Below are 20018 nucleotides of genomic sequence, written 5' to 3' on the forward strand. Positions count from 1 at the left end.
AGCTTAATAATATAGTGTACAATCACAGCAGTCTGGCAGTCTGACAATGTAATACATCCTTGAAAACTGTATTTCCAAATACACTCTTAATTCAGGCAGACCTTCACCTCCGCCTCCAAAAGGAGAGTGGAGTGGTTGAAATGTTAAACTTGCTGTATGAATCAAATAAGAAAATAAACATTCTTTATGTCGTTCGTGAAGAAAAGGTATCTTTTTTCCAAGTAACACTATCGGCCTCAGGTGTGTCAGCACTCCATTAGAAACACTGATTTATTGGATTCACAGCAGGGATCACAGTTAAGTACAGTACGTGTGCCAAGCAAAATGCCTTTGTTCCTCTGAGTAATGATGTACTTCCCAGTGGCTTAAGTTGGCCCTGCTCTGTGCCAAGAATCAGGTTTATAGAATCAGGTTTAAAGTGAGTTGAAACAACAGGTGGGATTAAAAAAAACTGAGCTAATAAAAGCCAAACTGCGGCAGATTGCTGAGTTGATTTAAGGTGAAGAGGAGTAAGATTCACACCCCACAATCTTCTTTGCCTCGTGAAAACCCAACAGTTCCTTGTTCGAGTTCCTCCCCTCAGCTTTGATGTGGGCCAGGTACCGTAGGGCAGACACGACTTGTTACTGCTGCGCCACCAGAGTACTGATTGGAGCCGGCACGGACTACAATAATCATTTTCCATTTCCTCTCCCTTTTTCATTGAGTCAGTCAGAATTAATTCAGCTGCCCTTTACAAGATTAGAATTCCACAAGGCGATGGCGTACCCACTTATCTCTATATTATATGAATTCCATCAGAGTTACACCGCCACATTGAAATCTTGGTCCATGTTCTTGAAGCATTAAAGGACAGGTTAACACTTTTTCTAATTTGTCTTAAAGAAACACTCACATGCCCACATGTACATTGCAATAGTTATTGGTCACTGTAATTGTTCATACAGGCTGTGAAGTGAATCATCTCTAAGGTGACTACACTGTAAGAGATCGGTGACAAAATTCTGCATGAGTTAAATTTCTGGGATGGGGGAAAAAAAACGCTCTGGCTCGTTTGTATTTCTTTGAACCAATCACAATTGTCTTGGGTGACGCTAAGCCCGGATGCTGCAGTGGTGCCCTTGCAAAATAGATAGTGGAGATAGAGGAAGTGGAGGAGAAAGCCTGACATCCTGCGGTTTTATCTCAGCACTGTACATCCGGTAAGCCAGGCTACCTTAGGAGAAGGATCTCCTCATGACCAGTATGGAAAGAAGGAAGCAACCAGTAACTCTTTCTATGCACCTATGGCTATGTGAGTATTGCTTTAAGACGGAGACTTGTACACATGAAAACAACTTAACCGGTTGACACATGCGTTTGGAAATGGATGAGGCACTCAGATGGGACAGGTTCCCTAGGCTTTCAACACACACAACTTCATGTAGGAGGACTCTCTCTGCTCTCAATGAGCTTAGATTTTTCTAAACCACTAATGCAGAGAAAGAAACCAGCCTGCTGAAAACCTGAATGCTCTCTATCAGGAGCAGTGTCCAATTAACAGAATAATTAACTGAACTAACGTCTCTTTTAAACGACTGTTACAGGCCACTGTGACAGCAAAGAGTGCATTTTAATTAAAGTGCCCTCCAGTTAGCGTGTGCATTTATAAAGCCCATGAGGGACTCTTTCCCAGTGAAGAGAGATGGTTAATGAACTGCTGTACGCTGCATGTGCATTGTGAACGCTTTGTCAACGTGGGCTAAATTGGTTGCAGATTGTTGTCGGGCAGAAAAAAAAATACCCCAATAAAACTATCATTCTCCCTTGCACACCCAAAAAAGCTCATCTCCGCGGCTTTCCTTATGGGCATCCAACGAAGCATGCAGATCAGCGTCGAAATTAAAGAGGGATCTGTAATGAAACTCCCAGAGCCCCCTCAGTAAGAAAGTAACAAGACAGCCCATAAATAAGACACAGAGAACGAGATCATAAACGATTGAGACATGCAGGAAGTAGGAAGTAGGACACTAGATGAAAGCAGGAAGTCTACGGGTGCGTTTTGGCTACATAGAGACAAATGTTTGGTATTTGGGGCAGAAATGTCATGTAGCTGTCACAAGGAATATTTAAATGAAGGACGGTAATGTCTCTGTTGAAGGTACTGATCTCGGTCTTCAGTTTGAAATGTAAATCCAAGACAGATTTAAGAGTTTTTGCTCTGTAATGAGTATAAAATGGATTCACAGTCTTACTGAATGATTAATAAAACAAACTACTGGTACTTCTGAAGGTAAGAGTGTAGCTCTAATCCTGGGATGCCAAAATGATATCAATTTCAGAAGCAGGGTCCTCCTTTTTGTGGCGATATCAAAAGATGAACTTCAGGTAATGACTGTTATTCTTCAAAAATAGATGATACCCTTCAGGAAATGAACTCTTCAAATATATAAAAAGCCTTGATTCCCAGTTTGGAATGTGTGTAATGCAGTTGAAGCATATTCAGCCTGATTGAACGAGCAGGTGCTGCCCGTTAAGAGATAGAGAAGGAGCAGATGGCGAACGGAATCAGACCGAAAGGAAAATAAATGCCGTGTTGGTTTCTCAAGTTTATTCGATCTGTGGTTATCAAAGACAATGCCCAAGAACATAAGTTATGAAAAAAAAAGCCTTCATGATGGGGACTCTGAGTTTGATATGACATAGCATTATTATTATTATTATTTTTTTTTAAACATAGGCATATTTTTCCTCATTTATTTTAAAACAGCAATGTTAAAAGTAAAAAATAAAAAATAAACAAACAAACAGATGGACAGAAGAGACAGCAGAGATGCCGAAAAGGACATTATCTCAGTGGAGTGCTTCTTTTGGTGAGCCTCGGGACGGCTCCTGTGTCTGTGTGTGTGCGTGCACCATGAGTTCACCATACTCCACATAATCTTACCATTGTTCACTAGAGGTCACCAGCAGAGTGACTGGAGTTCACCATTGTTCTAAGTGCTGGAGGGGCTGAGGACAGTCCCTGCTGTCACTGCCAGTCTCCTGCTGGCCACACAAACACTATTCAGTCAGGAGGAAAGCCAGGAATAAAAACACACACACTGCTCACCATTAATCAGGCCGTGACATGGCCCCTTAGACTTAAACAGCACACACAGGCACACCTGATCACGCACGCATCCATCCACGCACGCAAACACACTGTACAGTATACAATCCACAAGCCCCATACGCACAAAATTAAGACCGTTTAAAAACACTCAATAAAAGCACAATATGGTATTTTAAAATTAATTGCACATGTAAAGACGAGATGGAGGAAGCACAGTGAGGGAAGCAGGAGGAGTGTGGGGGAGGGGGGCAGCGGTGAGCATGGCAAGAAGAGGATACAGTACATTCAGTAAACAAAACAGGAGAAAAAGAAATAAAAGGCAAGATTAGAATCAAAACCACTGGAAAGAATTAAATAAAAATCAAAACACTTTTTTTCCCCCCCAGTTTGTCATCTTTTTTTCCAGTCATTGATTCGAAGCTCACTCTGGGGGTGTGCGAGTCTTACAGTAGTCCCAGTGTTGTCTTGGGAGAGCGAGCTCGGTCAGTTGTGTAGATTTGAATTGTTTTCTCGCTTTATTTAAAATCAATGTTCACGTCTACATCTCTACAGACCCGACGCCAGAGCATCGGGCAGGGGGGAGGAGTGGTAGGGCGCAAGTCTTCCATGACCTGACATATGCACAGGCATTTACACAAGTGCACACACACACACGTCCGCGCACACATACATACATACACACACGCACGCTCTCACATAAACACACAGAGTGCCTTTTCATTCCTATCAGCCCTGGGTACAGGCTTTTTCTTTTCTTCCCAGCTTTGCGCACTAAGTACGCCTCTCTCTTCTGTACAAAAGCAGCCTCCTTCCCTGGAATCGGAGTCTGCGTGTTTCTCCTCACTCCTTCTCTTCTTTTATTTTTTTTCATTTCTTCTTCTACTTCTTTTGAGAGTTGAGCAGTTTGTCTGCCTCGGGGTACATCGGGTACTTCACGGTCTCGATTTTCTCTTTCACCTTGTAGGAAGGGTAGAGGCCGGTGCGGCCCAGTTTGCGGTTGATGCCTTTGGAGTATCCGTCCCAGTGGTTGCCGGCCACGCCTATCACGTCTCCGGGCTCCAGGGGAATGTCCTCGCTGTTGCGCGGCTGGTGGGGGTAGATGGCGATCTGGTTGTGGGCATTTTGACCTCCAAAGTAGTAGATATCATCCAGGGAATAGAAGAAGGAGGAAGCGTCTGGATGCAGCGTCTGCATAATCTCATAGGCCACACGACAGACCTGAGACAGAAACGGAACCAGGGATTATTTTCTTCGATCTATAGATGTACATGCATGTATTTGTCTTAATAACAAAGCTGTAGACTAGAAAACACGCTGGTAGAGGGACAAAAGGACTTCTCTAAGACATACAGTATACAGCCCTGGTTGAAGAGGGATACAATGGGCCAAGCGACTCATTCTAGTCGGATCCTTGAAGTGGACCATTAAACCCAGGGTGGGAACAGGAAATATGTGGCTCACACATTATTTTTAGGGTTGGAAGGAAGCCCATCCACTCCACATTTTAAGTCTCTATAAAACAGCGCTTCAGAAGCTGACATGATTAGAATAATGGATGACAAATGCCATTGTAATGTCAAAGCTGTAATAAATAGGCTTTGAATCATGTTAAGTGAAAATTGGACAATAAGGTTGTTGACAATCACATGCTTGTGATTAGCAAAAAGGTTCTGGTTTGCCTCGTGACAAACTGGAAACATCAAGGGATGATTGTCTTTCTTGCAGCTTTAACAGGCCAGTTTAACACAAAACCACTTTGTTTTCTAAAAGCCCTGGTATTTCAGTTTTTAGGTGTGCTATTAATTAAGGGTTATCTCTGTTGGTTGGTCTTCTTCATAAACTGTAATATGGGAATCATTTTAATATACATCCAAACATTGTTCATTTTATTTCACTTACAGTACATGCTTCCTTGTCTACTAGCAAGCGCACATCAAAATTCCAGGCCGCCTTCCGTGTTAGTTTGGACTGCTTTCATGCCAACATCAAATCCATCCCAACCAAACCATCAAAATACCAAAAACACAAAGCAAGAAAATCCCATTTTGTGTCTCTAAATGTCGAGTGAGGAGAGTGGGCTGACCTGGGAGGAGAAGGTGCAGACCAGGAAGTCGGTCTGAGACAGGAAGTGGATGTCCAGGATGACTCCTCTCAGTGAGTTCTCAGTGTAGCGGTTGTGAAGGCCTGCCGACCACGAGATGGAGTTATCACTGATGAACTCATAGTCTGGATACCTGGAAGGGACAATAGGACAGGAGTTTGAGTAAGATAAAGTCACAAGACAAAAGACACGTAGAACACATACGGATAAAAACATACTCTCGCATTCCCATTGACATTATCTCCCCCCCCCCCTCTCTCTCTATCTTGGACACTGACTTGGTCTTTGCTTCCTGCAGCAGGGATGGATCGTCAGTGGCCAAGTAAACTCGTTTCTTGTCGATGTGGACACGTCGGGCCAGATTTTGGAACTGCTCCTCCACATGCAGCATGTACTCCTCTATGGGATGGAAGGCCGCCTCCGTCCCCACTTTATCTGTCCTCCTCACATGGACTCTACAGACAGACAGACAGGGACACAGACAGGGTTACATACTAGTATTACAACTGCTGTAAATGAGAAGCTTTTCGTGGCCGGGTTGGCTCAGTGGGTAGAGCAGGCGCACATATATTTAGAGGTTTATGCCTCGACGCAGAGGTCCAGGGTTCGACTCCGACCTGTGACGATTTCCTGCATGTCTTCCCCCTCTCTCACCTGTCCTGTCCATTAAAAGGTGGAAAAGCCCCCAAAAAAAAAAAAAAAAAATTATAATAATGAGAAGCTTTTCTTTATTTTAAACTGAGGACCTTGCTTCTAAAAAGCTACAGTGGTGAAGCTAAAAGGGGATGACATTGATGTACTTGTATGTATTTTATTTACGTCCGTGTTTTTATCACCTAGTTTTGACTCAACAGTGGGTTTTTGTTGATGTGTTGTAAAATAAATAAAATCGCATTTCAACTCGAATGGCATATCTTAGAAATCTTTGTTGGTATAAACGCAAACCCAAAAATGATGGGGCAAAATACAACAACAAAAAAGGAAAGTGAAGCGGTGAGAGAGAGAGAGAGATAGAGAGAGAGATAAAGTTTAAGAAATAGAGTGGGACAGAAAAATGGACAGACCGAGAGAAATATCCAACTGTATTTTTTTTTCAGAGGCATTGTCATTGCTTGCAGTAAGCAAGGCCTGCTGTCAGCGGTTGTACGTATGAGAAAAAGAGCACAGCTTGTAATCACAACAAAAGATGAAACATTCCCTCTCCTGACACAGAAGCATCCCTCAAACTGATGGATGCCGAAACACAATTTTATTCCATCCAGAACTATTCAATTACAAAACTACCAGCCACATCTGCATTGTGACTTCTGGTCGTGAGGAGCAAATGAATTTTGTAAATCTAAGATGGAAAAAAAAATAAACAGTTTTGACTTACTTATTGAAGGAAAATTGAGTGAACACATTTCACATAGCTCCACCTGGGAGCTGCCCCAGTACAACCAGCTGTCTACTGCTGACCAAGGAGCAGCTCCACAGGAACATATGGGGTCATGAGCCTTTTTAAGGACACTTTGGTGACGAATTTTGGTCTTTCACTTCCCCCATTCAGGATTTCCCAGTTGGGTTAGGGGTTCAAACTGCTTCTCTAACCTAAAGGCTGCCTCTAGCTCTTTTGTGAGAATGAGGTTGAGGAAGAAAAAACAAAAGAGAAAGAGTCAGAGGTTCAGAGAAAGAGAATAAACAGACTGTACCTAATTTCTACCCCTGGCCAGTGATCAATCAACGACTTGGGGATGACCCCTTTATTTATGTGGCAAATAAAACCAAAATAATGGAGTGAGAGCAGGTGGGCGAGTGGGAGGCAAGGGGTGTCGGAGCCTTTCATTCGGTGTCTCTCTGATCAGACAGAGGTCTTGACTCAAGGCTTTTCTATCCTTTGTCAGACTCAGGGTCCCTCTCTCCTGCTCCCTTATGTCTTTCATGTCTACAGTTGTTTGTTCCTGTGAACTCTCTTTTTGTCTTGCCCTTTTCTCTCTCCGTCAGAGCAGGAGAGACTGCACTGAGGCATCACTTAGCTCTAAGCCATCTCCTCCATCCCTCGCCTCCCCTCTCCAGAATTCTCCCACACTACAGGCACAATAATTCAATTCATTTCTCTCTATTCATACAGCCCTGGCAAGGCAGGGCAATCCTCACGGTGGGCGTAAAAGCATACATTAGAGACATCAAACACACCCACACTAGACACAGCAAGTGCTGATCCTGGCAGATTGTGACAATAACACATAGACTGAATAAACGATTTGTTTGACAATGACCTCTGGGTGCCTATCAGCTGAATATTACCATATTAAATCTATCTTTGATGTAAAATCACTGCTTATGCAACATGCACTTTGACATCAAAACATGCCAAAGTTCTTCTTAAGATTTACCTTCACTGTTCATAATTACAGATGGGTGACAAATGAAAGGAAAGGGCAACTTAAAGTGTGTTGGGCCACCCGTGAGCCTCCAGAACAGCTTCAGTACTCTTAGATGGTAAATTTGTGGAACTCTACTCAAGTTTTTCCTTTAATTTCGTCTATATAGATAAAGTACAAAACCATAAGCTTTACTTTTCGCAAAATGATAGATGTAAAAGAATGTCAGGTTAAAGCTACAGTTATCAATATTTATATTTACAAATATGGATCAAATCACATATGTTAAAGGTATAGCTCGTAGTGACGAAAAATTATCATTGACTCTGCAGTTCCCCTTAGCATCTTTCAGCTCATTTTATCCCCAAACTGTTTTAGTTTACTCTCCCTGCTCTCACTCTCTCCACACTGTATGTTTCCTACCCAGCGCCAAATAGAAGAAGACAAAGTTAGTGACTAGCTGGAGCACAGATTGGAGCATTTAGAAGCTAGTCTAACCTGGTTGGTCTTATAATACATCTGGCTTTGAAGATGAGTCTGGTTTGGACTTTTGCAGAGCGGTAGCTGAGTTGCAATTGTAAAAAGCGCCATGCAAAACGCTCAGTGGTGTTTTTTGCCCCCAAGTGCTCCTTCCAGGCAGCGTTGTGACCGCTGCCTTCAAGGCACCTAACCCTAACCTTAACCCTAACCAGAACCAGTGCCTCCCAATGGTGCTTTCCAGGCAGTGCTGCCTGGAAGGCACTGGTGGGGGAAAAAAACGCAGATAAACATGTAAAACCCAGCGTTAGAACTTAAGAGGGTACGGCCTCTCTCTCTCTCTCTCTCTCTCTCTCTCTCTCTCTCTCTCTCTCTCTCTCTCTCTCTCTCTCTCTCTCTCTCTCTCTCTCACGGACTGCAGCGTGCAGTTCAGTGCTGCACTGACTCGCGCAGATCGCTCTCTTTCGCTGTTGAGTCGGAAGCAGAAAGCAAAACCTAACTTTACTTTTAATGATATTATACAAAGAGAAATGTTCTCCCCTCGTCTTAAAATGGTCATAAATCAATACAAGAGCAGCCTACTTCCTTGTTTACTGCTGCAGTGAAACGCTTGGTTACGTGGTAACCTTGGTTCTCTGAGTAAAGACTATTTTTCCAGTCATATTTCTTAATTGAAGTTTTCTTTAAAATAGTGTTCAAATCTCGTCTCGTTCTCGCGAACCCAATCTCGTGTCTCGTCTCGTGTCTCTTCACACCTCTAGTACATAAGCAATGGTTTACTAACTAGTTGTTACTAAATTAGCCTGGGTAAACCCTGACGAACTTCTGGCAAATTTGAGATTTGCTCTGCAAGTCAGTCTGGCGAAGAGCCCATTCAAACCCATTTCCAATGTCCCCAAAATCGAGGCACCAATCACAACCGCTGAAGCGGGCTTTACGCGACGGCGATAGCGCAGCGACGGTGATAGCGCAGCGACGGCGAGCAGCTTTTTGTTTACATTCAACATGACGACCGAAGCGCGGCGTCACCCGGATCGTTGGTCTGATTGGTTGAAGGACTATCCAATGCGCCCAGAGACATTTGAGCGGTGTCTGTTTGGAAATGAACTGTCAATGAACCTTTCCCAGACCCACTCTCAGTTACAACTGAGAAGGGTCTGGTGTCAGCCAGGCTATTACTAAATGTTCATCACATCAACTTTAAAGGTCACTATTGTATTTACAGTTTACAGTTAATGCAAGCTTAAATCTTCATTTTACAATTCAAGAGAGTTATATTTTAATACTAAGATACCACTTCATGAATAACACTCTTCATTTACTGATTTTGATCAAAATGTACCTGGATTATTTATAAAGTAGCCGATCGGTGTAAACCAATTTTCATTTTTATGTTTTGTGTCCCGATACACCCTTTCTACAGAGTGTCCACTTGAAATTGTATTTTTAATACAACATTATCACACATATTTGTACCTGTTTTAAGATACTCTGTGATTTAAAAACAACATTTAAAGACATACCGTATATACACAATATATTGTAAGCCTTATTCATTATAGAACAGACCTGAAACAAGATATTTTAAAAGATATATACAGTAGATCCATCTCTTGGTAACCACATTGCCATGGCGATAAGGCTACTCTGGCATCTGCAATAGAAGCAGTAACTCTACTTTCTCTCTCTCTCTCTGACTATCCTTACTACCATTAGGAAGCATTAAACGTTGGCAGGGTGGAGCAGTGCTGATGGTTGCTTTTAGTCGGTGGCTTCCAGCCTTCCTGCAGCTCGCGTCCTGAGGGAGCGACAGGGAGAGAGTGGTGATGGGGGTCGGCTGGCGGTTGTTGGGTTCTCTGGGGAGGGTACTCTCTCCATCGACCCCTCGTTCTCCCACTGCTGCCGCCCTCTCGCCTTTTTCTTGCAATGACACTGGATCTCTTTCAGCCCCACTTTTACATCACACAACCCCCCGCTCACTTTTCACACACATATATCGCCTTCCCCCACAGTGCTGATGGAAGCGCACAGGCACTTTGTTGCAACATCAGTGCAGAGTGGAAAGGATGTATCAAGAGCTGAGAAGGGACCGGACAAAAAGGGATGAAAACTTTGTTCTACCCAGCACTTCATTTCAATAAGCCTTTCCCCAGTGATATGGAGGGAGAAGAGGACAGGATATATGAGTGTGTGGAGGGGGGGTGGGGGACGCAAAGAACAGTGATAGAGATGTGTGTAAAACTATGAGAGCAAGAGAACTGCGGGTAGGGATGTGCGCCTGTGGGAACGTGAGGGAGAGGGGAGTGTGAAATATAAAAATTTAAAAAATCTCAAAGCAGGGTGAACAAATGAAGACAGAGCAACGATCACAAATGAGAGGATGTGAGAGGACGGGGAGATTGAAAAAGTTGGGATGAGTCACAGAAAAGAAAAAAATTAGGGGAAAAAGGGGGAGGAGGGTCAAAGAGGGCTGGGAGAAAGAGACGACAGCTGCTGGGGTGATGAAAGGCAGACAGGTAAAAACCAAAGAGAAGAGCATCTGAGGAAAGAGAGAGAGAGAGAGAGAGAGAGACATAGAAAAAATGAGCGTGTAACAAGAGGGAGTGAGAACTAAGCAGAGCAGGACAGTAAAAGTGAGGAAGAAAGGTGACGATCGCTTGCAGCGAAACATAAAGAAGACGGTGGGAAAAGAGGAGTTATGAAGGGCGAGAAGCTGGCACAGAGACTATGAGCATATGGATGGAAGAGTTATGAAGGGGATGACAGAACTAAACCAGGCTGACTTCACAAACTATAGAACATAACTCTTAGCGTTTGTTTTAAACTACCTACTTTACCAGGCGGGTGGAGTCAGCCTCATGGGACGATGCAGAAACTTTAGACTATCTCAGCAAAGTATCTTAAAGTCATTGCATATACTTTCCCATGACTGGCAGCTTACCAGTCATCATGTGCATTGTCCTAATATGGTAAATCCCCTCAATCTGCTAGACCAAGTAAATTAAAACAACTATTATTTGGAATTATTTGCAAAGTCCTATTTGATCCATGTGTAAAGTGCTGCTCAAAGACGGGTGGAGTTATTTATGAGACAAAAGTGGCTGGCAGACAGCACATGAATGTTCATTTACTGAACGCCTGACAGAGTAAAATAAAGTAGTAAATAAACAGCTAAACATGTACAACCCATTTCTTAAAAGCTGCTATCAAAAGTGGCTTACAGTATTGTGACTGAATACATTCCCATAAGGGGTGGCCCTCATGGGAACTGAGCGCTTCACACTGATAAATACTTTCCAATAATGGACACTGGACCATTAGAAGTCCCAAGTTAGTTTCAATCTCTGGAAACAGCACAATACTAAGTCACAATCAAAGCCAGGATGATATCAAAGACTGAAATCAGACCTGAAAATGGCACATTTGGAACAGTTGGTATCGGCTCATCTGCACCATTTATGCCAAGTTTCAAAAGTAATATCTGGGTTGTGTCAGATATCAGGGCCCTGAGGAGCATTGTGTGGAGACACATAAAACATAGAAAGATGGTGAACATGGTTAACCTGCTAAACGTCAACATGTTAGCATGCTAATGTTTAGCCTTTTGCTCTAAGCACCACTGTGTCTAGAGCCGTGAGCATGGCTGCAATCTTGTTCTTAAAGACCAATGCGTACAATACCTTTTGACTTCTCTCCCTGTCTGTGGCACTCAAGCCTATTAATCACTACTATAAAAATAGGTCTCAAATATATTTATATATATTTAATAAAAAAAGGCTAAATCATTTCATAAAACAGTTGTGCACTGTAACAGGAGTAAATTGTGCATTTTGTGGGACTATTTTCAGCAGAGGATTAATAATAGTGAGTATTTATGGCACCAGGACAGTGTATGTGGGGTCAACTCAAAATAAACTACAGTGCCCATGTTCCTTGTAATAAAGGAACATGTTTGTCATTGCAACAGTGAGGCTCATTTACATATGTGATGTTAATAGGCTTTGGACAACAATGGAGCTCTGTGGTACAAAGGATTAGGATATATCAGGCTTTGACCACACAGACAATAATTGTTAGTGGGATACAGTCATTGTTGTTTCTGGTCTTTTCATGGGATTTGTTGACAATAAGAGAAATATAGACTATAGCCAGAATGATCCTTTTATCAACAAAAAATATTGAAGATAAAAGAAAAGCTGCCAGGCTATTAATTTTTAATGCGGCCATTAACTCGGTTATAAGCTCCTCTTTTCTCGTCTTGTTCAGTTTTACTGATTTTAAAATCTGTCAGAAATGCTTTTACTTTTCGGCTATTTAATTGCTTTAGCAACAATATCAGATCAGGAGGTCTTCAGCGTTTAATGACTTGGATTGGACTAGAGAATGAAAACCCTCGTGGGGACATTAAAACCTAAAACAAGACAGAATCAGACATATCATAGCAATGCTATTAGGAAAAACAGAGTGATGAGTAAAGAGTGATGAAATTTCTTTTAATCGAGTCGATTTGCATGAATAGGAGCTGCATGAGTGTAAAGGAGGGAAGTAATGAAAACCTTCCAAGGATAAATAAAGGCAGAAAATTAGCCAAACAAAACATCACCATCAAATTAAGTTACTTTAAATACTATTGTATTAACCTCATATTAACCTCACCCAGAGCAGTGTTTGTATTCCACCACAGCCCTTACGGCTATGTCTTTGTTTTATTCTTCCTATGCCTTCTGTTTGCTTTGATTGTGAAGCACTTTCTACACTTTATTGTAGAGATACGCTATAGTAACAAACTCATTATTATTTAAGTATTTATAACCACAGAAAAAGGAGAAAACAAAGCCACACACACACACACACAGACACACACACACACACACACACAGAGAAGTGATAGCTGAGTGTCCTTACCCGATGATGGGGTGTTTGAAGCCCAGCTTGGCGGTGGTCTGCTGGATCTCCTTCTCCAGCCATGTCTGTGGGCGTACCAGGTACTTGACAAACTGGGAAACCCACCAGACGGAGGGGTCGCCGTGCAGACGGTGCAGGCGCGGGGCCAGGTCCTCAGGGATCGCCAGGGGCAGGTAGGGGGGCCGAGGGTGGAGACTGTCCACGATAGGCAACTCCACAACCTGGACGTCCTTATCGTGGGCCTCTCCTGGATGGTCCACATCAGAATCAGAATCAGCTTTATTGGCCAGGTTTGCGCAAACAAACAAGGAATTTGACAATATTGGAATTTTAAGATAGAAACATATACATGAGGTAGATGAGCAGAACAGTGTTGATTGAAAGAGGAGCATGTTGAGTTTACACTCGATATTCAATACCTCTTCAACATATTTGACAGCACAGCTCAAGTATACGGCTGTAACGAATGATTATGTTTATTATCATTCACGCAAACATTATTTATAGATATCAGAAACTACAGAAAAATGTTCACAAAGTTTCTCAGAGCCCAAAGTAATGTCTTCAAATTCCTTGTTTTGTCCGGCAGCAAATGCTCACTTTTCAGCTGATGTTTGGCATTAAGTGATTAATGGATTATCAAAATGAGTTGCCGATTTATTTTCTACAGATTGGCTAAAGATTTCAGCACTACTCAAGTTAAAAAACTGTTTAGGGGCCTTCCTTATCAAAACTGAGGTGCTAAGGATAGAGGGTGTGGCATGATGTACAGATTGTAAAGCCCTTTTTTTAAAGCTATGTAAAAGAAATTGACTCGACTGACTTGGCTTCAGACCTCGTATCGGTAACTCATTTGACTCATTTTTACCGATTAACCTGTTCAGGTAAAAAACCTTTCACCTTTTATTGTTTTCTATTTTACGTATATGGAGTTTGGAGACATGACCAAGTTGATAGTATAGCTTCCTGACAAAACTGACTTACATCTGTGGGTTTGCTGAGCCTTTCAGTATCTTTTGTGTTACTGAAATATCTACTATAAATTATGTTACTCTGTCAAAATAAAATATACTGTTGTGATGCAGTGAGATATTTCAGCATTATTCTTCAGCCCGATTATATTAATTCCTATTCTCGTTCCAGCATGAATCCAAATCCCCCAACCCCATGTGAGTCCAGCTTTTGTGACTGACAGCTGCTCTTTGCCTGTCCTTGCTTAAATGCCAAGGCAAGCTCCTTTCTATTGAGGCTTTGTAGGGCCAGGGGCTGATGGAAGGACCTGGATTGCAAGGGTTTGAGGGGGAAGGGGATGGTGGTCTGGCATTGGCCCCTTCGGGCTGAGTCCTGCTTGGCAGAAGCCCTGGGCAGAGAGTTGAGCAGGGCTGATTACGAAGGTCACATCTCTGGGCAGAAGAAAGCCCCCCTGCACTGCCAGACCTCCGTGCACATCAAGGCCAACTGTCCATTCACAAAGACACATGCATGTGCATGATGCACACCTGCATTTGTAAATAAAGGTGGAAAACACACACTTGCAAGCATGCAAAAATGTATGTACCCACCAACTGAATACTACATGAAAATACGTACACATGAAAATGCATATGTATGGGGTCTTGTGAACAGAAGGAAAAAAGGTGATCCGACAGCGGCAACTAAAGGGGATCCAGAAAAAACAAAAATATAAAGAAATGTGCATACACACACACACACACACACACACACACACACACACACACACACACACACACACACACACACACACACACACACACACACACACACACACACACACACACACACACACACACACACACACACACACACACACACACACACACACACACACACACACACACACACACACACACACACACACACACACACAAAGAGCCCCCGCTAATCTCATCGCACCAGAAGGGATATGCCTGGCAGACAAAACCTTCACTCTCTTTCAGTCTTAAAACCTGAAGAGTTTTTTGTCCGTGTGTGTGTGTGTGTGTGTGTGTGTGTGTGTGTGTGTGTGTGTGTGTATAAAACCCTGATTCATGCAAAAACAAGTTTGAGGTCCGTGTTCTTTTAGACTAAAGAGGCTTCCCTAACTGCCACAGACAGGCCCTAATACAGCTGCAAACACATCCACAACACACTTCCAAATAAATGGCATAATGAGTCATTAAAAATGGCCTTTCACAGAAAGGGTACATCAAAAAAAAAAAAAAAACATGTGAAAAACAAGGACAGAAACAGAGGCTTCAATTTATGTGTGTGTATGCCTGAGCATGAACTGAATATAAATTGGTGGAAGCATTAAATATTGAACAGAAAAAATATTCCCAGGCCTGTCTTTGCTTATATAACGGCATTGGCATGATTCACATAAGGGGGAATGGGCATATTTTGAGGCCTGCACTTCTTGGCACAATGTACAGAGTGCAGTATGTCTGCCTCCCACAGCTACTTAATTAGATCACAAAGCTCTTTTAAATTGCATCACAACTCCAAAGCATCTGCATATGGTTTCTGCATGCCATATGAACGCATATGGGTCTGCACTGACACAAAATTCCTACACTGTATTTTAAGCCTATGATGTATACTAAACCTCATAAATATTTCATAAGATTAACATAGCTATGAAACCGGAGAACCAAGAGTGACACCATCAAGACACCATTCATAATACATTTGAAACAGAGTTTATGAACTTCGAGAACTCTTGTTCCAGTTTTTACATGGCAGGGAACATTATGTTTCTCCTGCTGCTCTGACTCACTCATAAGGCAGTAATATCTTTACAGAGAACCTCAAAGGAATACACTCTCTTTGGCAAATTAGCTCTTTGATCAACGAACCATTGTTCCACAAGAAGACTGGTTTCCCCTTTGTGTGTTCAGAATTTAGTCTGTTATACCAGGCCTGCAAGATGGTGTTAAGCTCTCTCATGCTGTCCATTGAACGTAAAAGTAGTAAAACAGCAACATGCACCAGTGGGTTAATAGACGAAGGGCTGGTTCTGAAACCCACCATTACTTTCTTTGGTACTTACAGAAATGTGTCTGAGCGTCGAGAATCTAAAATTGCTAAGCATTAAAAACTGCTATTGAAGGTCTGATTATATTTGTAGTCATAGCTCCAAACTAAAACCATATTTTAGACTGTTTTAATCTGGCAAAGGTTTTGTACAGCTGCTTGGAGCACAAGTATCCAGTATCTAATCCCAAGAGAGAGACAACATGGGTCAACCTTCATCAATATTTCCATTACATCATCATAATCTAATAATAAGTGAAACTTGAGTGTTGTATCTGTACTATTAAAAAAAAAAAAAAGTTCAGCCCTTAAAGAGGGACAGGCCACTGGGTGAGACCAATTTGTAATAATATTCTAATTATATGATGATAATCTAATAACAGGTATACTTTTTTTTTTTTCATACTGTAGCATCAATGTATACAGCACCAGTAAAAAATTTGGACAAGCTTTCTCATTCACTTGAATGGGAAAGCATGTCCAAACGTTTGACTGGTACTGTAACTTGTTTTCTCTGCTCCATTATTATCTTCTTCTGGCACAGAGCAAATCATAAAGGGGTACCTTCTATGATTATTTTAATGCGGATTTTCTTGTTTTTCCCACTTCCCATTGGAGGGAAGAAAATCAGCAGGTCCCATAATGACGTTATAGCTATCTTTGATTTCTGCCCCAAGCTATATGTTTTCCAGACAGAAATACCCTGTCACAGATGCATATATCATGCTTCCTCTCTCTGTCTATAAATGACTCGCATCTTGGGGGAAACACTCAGAAGAAAGTGGGCTAACCTTGTAAAGATAAATGAGGAAAGGTGGTAATCTGGTACGGCTGCTACATAAAATACCAACTATGTCAATTTCCCACATAAACACAAGGTTAGGCACACAATACAAAGAACTGCTAAGTATAGATAACTGAAAGCAGTATGCTCTTCACATTTCTAATTGAAGCTGACCACCAGGATTGGTGGCATTTAACACAAAATGATAAAGCAGGGATAAGGTTTCAGGAGTAACAAAATTAGAAAAGTTCAGTACATTCAAATGCTTTAATTGTACTGGGCTGGCATTTGCTGAGAAATATTCAAGGTATATCTACTTATTAATCCAAGGTTTTAGCATCCCTTCTGGTCCAGTGCCCCAAGGAATGTTATTGCTTGCACTGATAACAAAAACAGGCATGCCCACAGGCGTAGCCCAGTACCCAACAGGCTTACATTAGCTATGCCTAGCTAGTTAGCTGGCTTGGTCAACAGAAAATACTGCCTCTGTAAATTACAAGACTTTATAAGTATACAAATTCAGAATGCCAAAAGGCCTGGGGAGTGGTGTTTGGAAAAGGACACATGAAAGGCAGGAGAATAAGAAAGGGAAAGTGCTAGGAGAGCAGGAGATAAGAAGGGAGAGCCCGGGAGAGCACAAGTCAAATGAAGTGATAGGAGAACAATATAGAGCTGAAAGGATGCAGTGATGAGAACAAGAAAGCAAAGAGAAAGATATTGATAGAGAGGGAGATAGAGAGGTGCAGGCACAGTCTCATAGTACAACCTAAAAATCATCACTGATTATCATTAAATGCTTTGGTTTGGTCATCTTAACAGAGGCAAACACATCCATACTGTAGGAGTATCCATTAACCATATCAAAATCACAATTTTGACTCGTCGTATATGTAATCTCATTCATAAATGATTCTGCTGCCTGTGCAAACAAGCCCCCCAAACAAGCACATCGATCTTCCGTCTAACGTATTCTGGTACCAGGTATACATATGAACTACCTTATGCTTCAACATGGTGTTCATTATGGACAGTCAGCGACTGGCGCAGAATTCTAATAACACACATAAATAACAAGAGAAAAAGGTCTAGAGCCACACTAGCAGCTCTGTGAGGCTGTACGTGAGGAGGTACGGCGTTGCTTTGAGCTCAATTTCATTGTCAGCATGCTGCAATTTTAAAAAAAAAATTTTTTTTTTTATTTTCAAAATAAAATATCACTGATAAACATTATAATCAGTAAAAAATAGAGAATCACCAAAATCAGTAGAATTCAAAATCCCCTCCCAAGCCTGGCGCACCACGAGGTCCCCCGTTTCAAGGTTCATCAAGGCTGCAGTAGCCCTCTGACAAACACCACAAGGCTGTGTCGGTGTAGGGGTGTTGCTACAGATACCGGTGAGAGCATGAAATAGAAACCAGGAAGTTCAGGTTGAAGGCTGAATACATGCCAAGACACTGAATAGATGTTCACACTCCTTTGGGGCCCCCACTGACCTTTCTTAATAAAAAATAAATAAAATAATTTGATATTTATGGCTTAATACTCAAGATATTTGATTGATTCATACACAACAATTGCTCAAGAGTAGAGTAGTTGCTCGGGGGGTTGTCAGTAAAACTAGATTTTCACTTCCAGCACAAATTTCTCATTGAACACTAGATTAAATGTTGATGTCAAAGTCGATTTTCGGCAGGGAAATGTTTAGGTTGCACAAGACAAGCTTTTAATGTGAAAATATGAGGCCCTTAAGACTATCCTACTAGTCTATCCAACGACCTGGGGCTGCAAGAGAAATGGATGCAATCTTTCTCAGATTAAGATACATTTGCTGTTGTGGATAGTCCATGATAGATATTCTCAGTGTACAAAAACTGTGCAAGGAGTTAACAATTAATGGACAACACAATTTACTATAGGTCAGAGGAGCAGGCTGTTTACTGAAATCAAGTCACAGGATTTCTTGGCAATGAAGCCTTTGAACAGTAACTTGCTGCTGCTACATTGGCTGCCAAAGTGCTTTAACAGGAATTGCACAGTCGTGCTTAGCCAGGGAATTCACACTTTGTTTTCGCTGTAGCAGCACAAAAGAGGGGTCTGGCAGACCCTATCTTTTAGCAGAGATAGACCAAAAAACAGCCAGGGTTATTTGATTATTAAGCAACCAATCGCAGCCATTTGCAGGCAGCACTGAGGCTATGTGAGGCTGTGTGCAGCTCACAATGATGCTGGTATGCGCGTGTGTGTGTGTGTGTGTGTGTGTGTGTGGGGGGGGGTGCGTACCTACCTGACCAGTGCCCAGTGGTGGCCCCAGAGCGGTCAGTACAGGTGTTACTGACAGGCAGGAAGACGGTCTCCCAGCCGCCGGGGGCGTAGCGCCAGTTGTGGGACTCCAGGATGAGCGTGCGTTGGGTGCCATAAGCGATCATGAAGCAGTAGACGACATGGTGGAGCTGGCAGCCATAACCACAGCCCTTGTTAATGTTACACACCAGCTTTCTCGCCTTACTGCAGTCTGGTGGGTTCTGGGAGGAAAAGAGGAAGGAATGTTTCAACACTTTTTATTGCTTGACCTTCTTCTTGTATCGCTCAAAGCCCTGCTCTCTGACTTGTAATAAAACATGGTTGATATTGTTTTCTTTGTTCCCTTTGCCTGTCTGTCTCACACTCCATTCCGGACTAATTGTATACCTGTTCACTCTTTTTCTCGGTTTGCTTCGGTTAATTGTTAAAGGATAACACTGGTGATGTTCTATATTTTTACATTTTATGGTAACAAGTATTGTCCTGGTAGACAAAGCCTGAGTTTTTTTTCTTTTTTTCTTTTCATCATTGTTGTCAAAACACTATTAAAAACACATAATGAGCCACACCGTTGCACTGGGTGACATGTTTCTTAAATACTTCTTAAAAGAACATGGGCCCTGTAGTTCATTTTAAATCTACTGTCATACACCATGCTGGTGCTGTAAATATACAGAGATTAACTCTTTGGGTTTGGTCTTTTCCTGGAATTTGTTGACGATAAGAAAAATAAAGAAAATCACCAGCCTCATCCTTTAATATCTCTTCCTCCTTTATCTCCCTTTTGTTGCTCTTGCATTCTCTCATCCACTGCCCCTTTTTGCTTCCTGTTCTTTTCCCCATCTTTTTCTTACTCTCATTTTAATTATTTTCCCCTTCTCTCTCTCTCTCTCTCTCTCTCTCTCTCTCTCTCTCTCTCTCTCTCTCTCTCTCTCTCTCTCTCTCTCTCTCTCTCTCTC

General features: G+C 42.1%; 1 protein-coding gene across 3 annotated transcripts in view; it reads right to left on the reverse strand.

Annotated features, from left to right (window-relative positions):
- Window positions 1-236: 236 nt before the first annotated feature.
- Window positions 237-20018, reverse strand: part of fut8b (fucosyltransferase 8b (alpha (1,6) fucosyltransferase)) — a 98465-nt gene continuing 78683 nt past the window's right edge. For all 3 annotated transcript variants that reach the window (XM_039781886.1, XM_039781887.1, XM_039781888.1), the window contains exons 6-10: window positions 19043-19280; window positions 12941-13187; window positions 5474-5650; window positions 5178-5328; window positions 237-4312 (exon numbers count right to left, since the gene is read on the reverse strand). In XM_039781886.1, the coding sequence (XP_039637820.1) occupies window positions 3974-4312; window positions 5178-5328; window positions 5474-5650; window positions 12941-13187; window positions 19043-19280 (1152 nt within the window). In that variant the 3' untranslated portion in view covers window positions 237-3973. The remainder of the gene's footprint in view (window positions 4313-5177; window positions 5329-5473; window positions 5651-12940; window positions 13188-19042; window positions 19281-20018) is intronic.

Source organism: Perca fluviatilis, chromosome 18 (assembly GCF_010015445.1).
Source record: "Perca fluviatilis chromosome 18, GENO_Pfluv_1.0, whole genome shotgun sequence".
NCBI classification, from domain to species: Eukaryota; Metazoa; Chordata; class Actinopteri; order Perciformes; family Percidae; genus Perca; species Perca fluviatilis.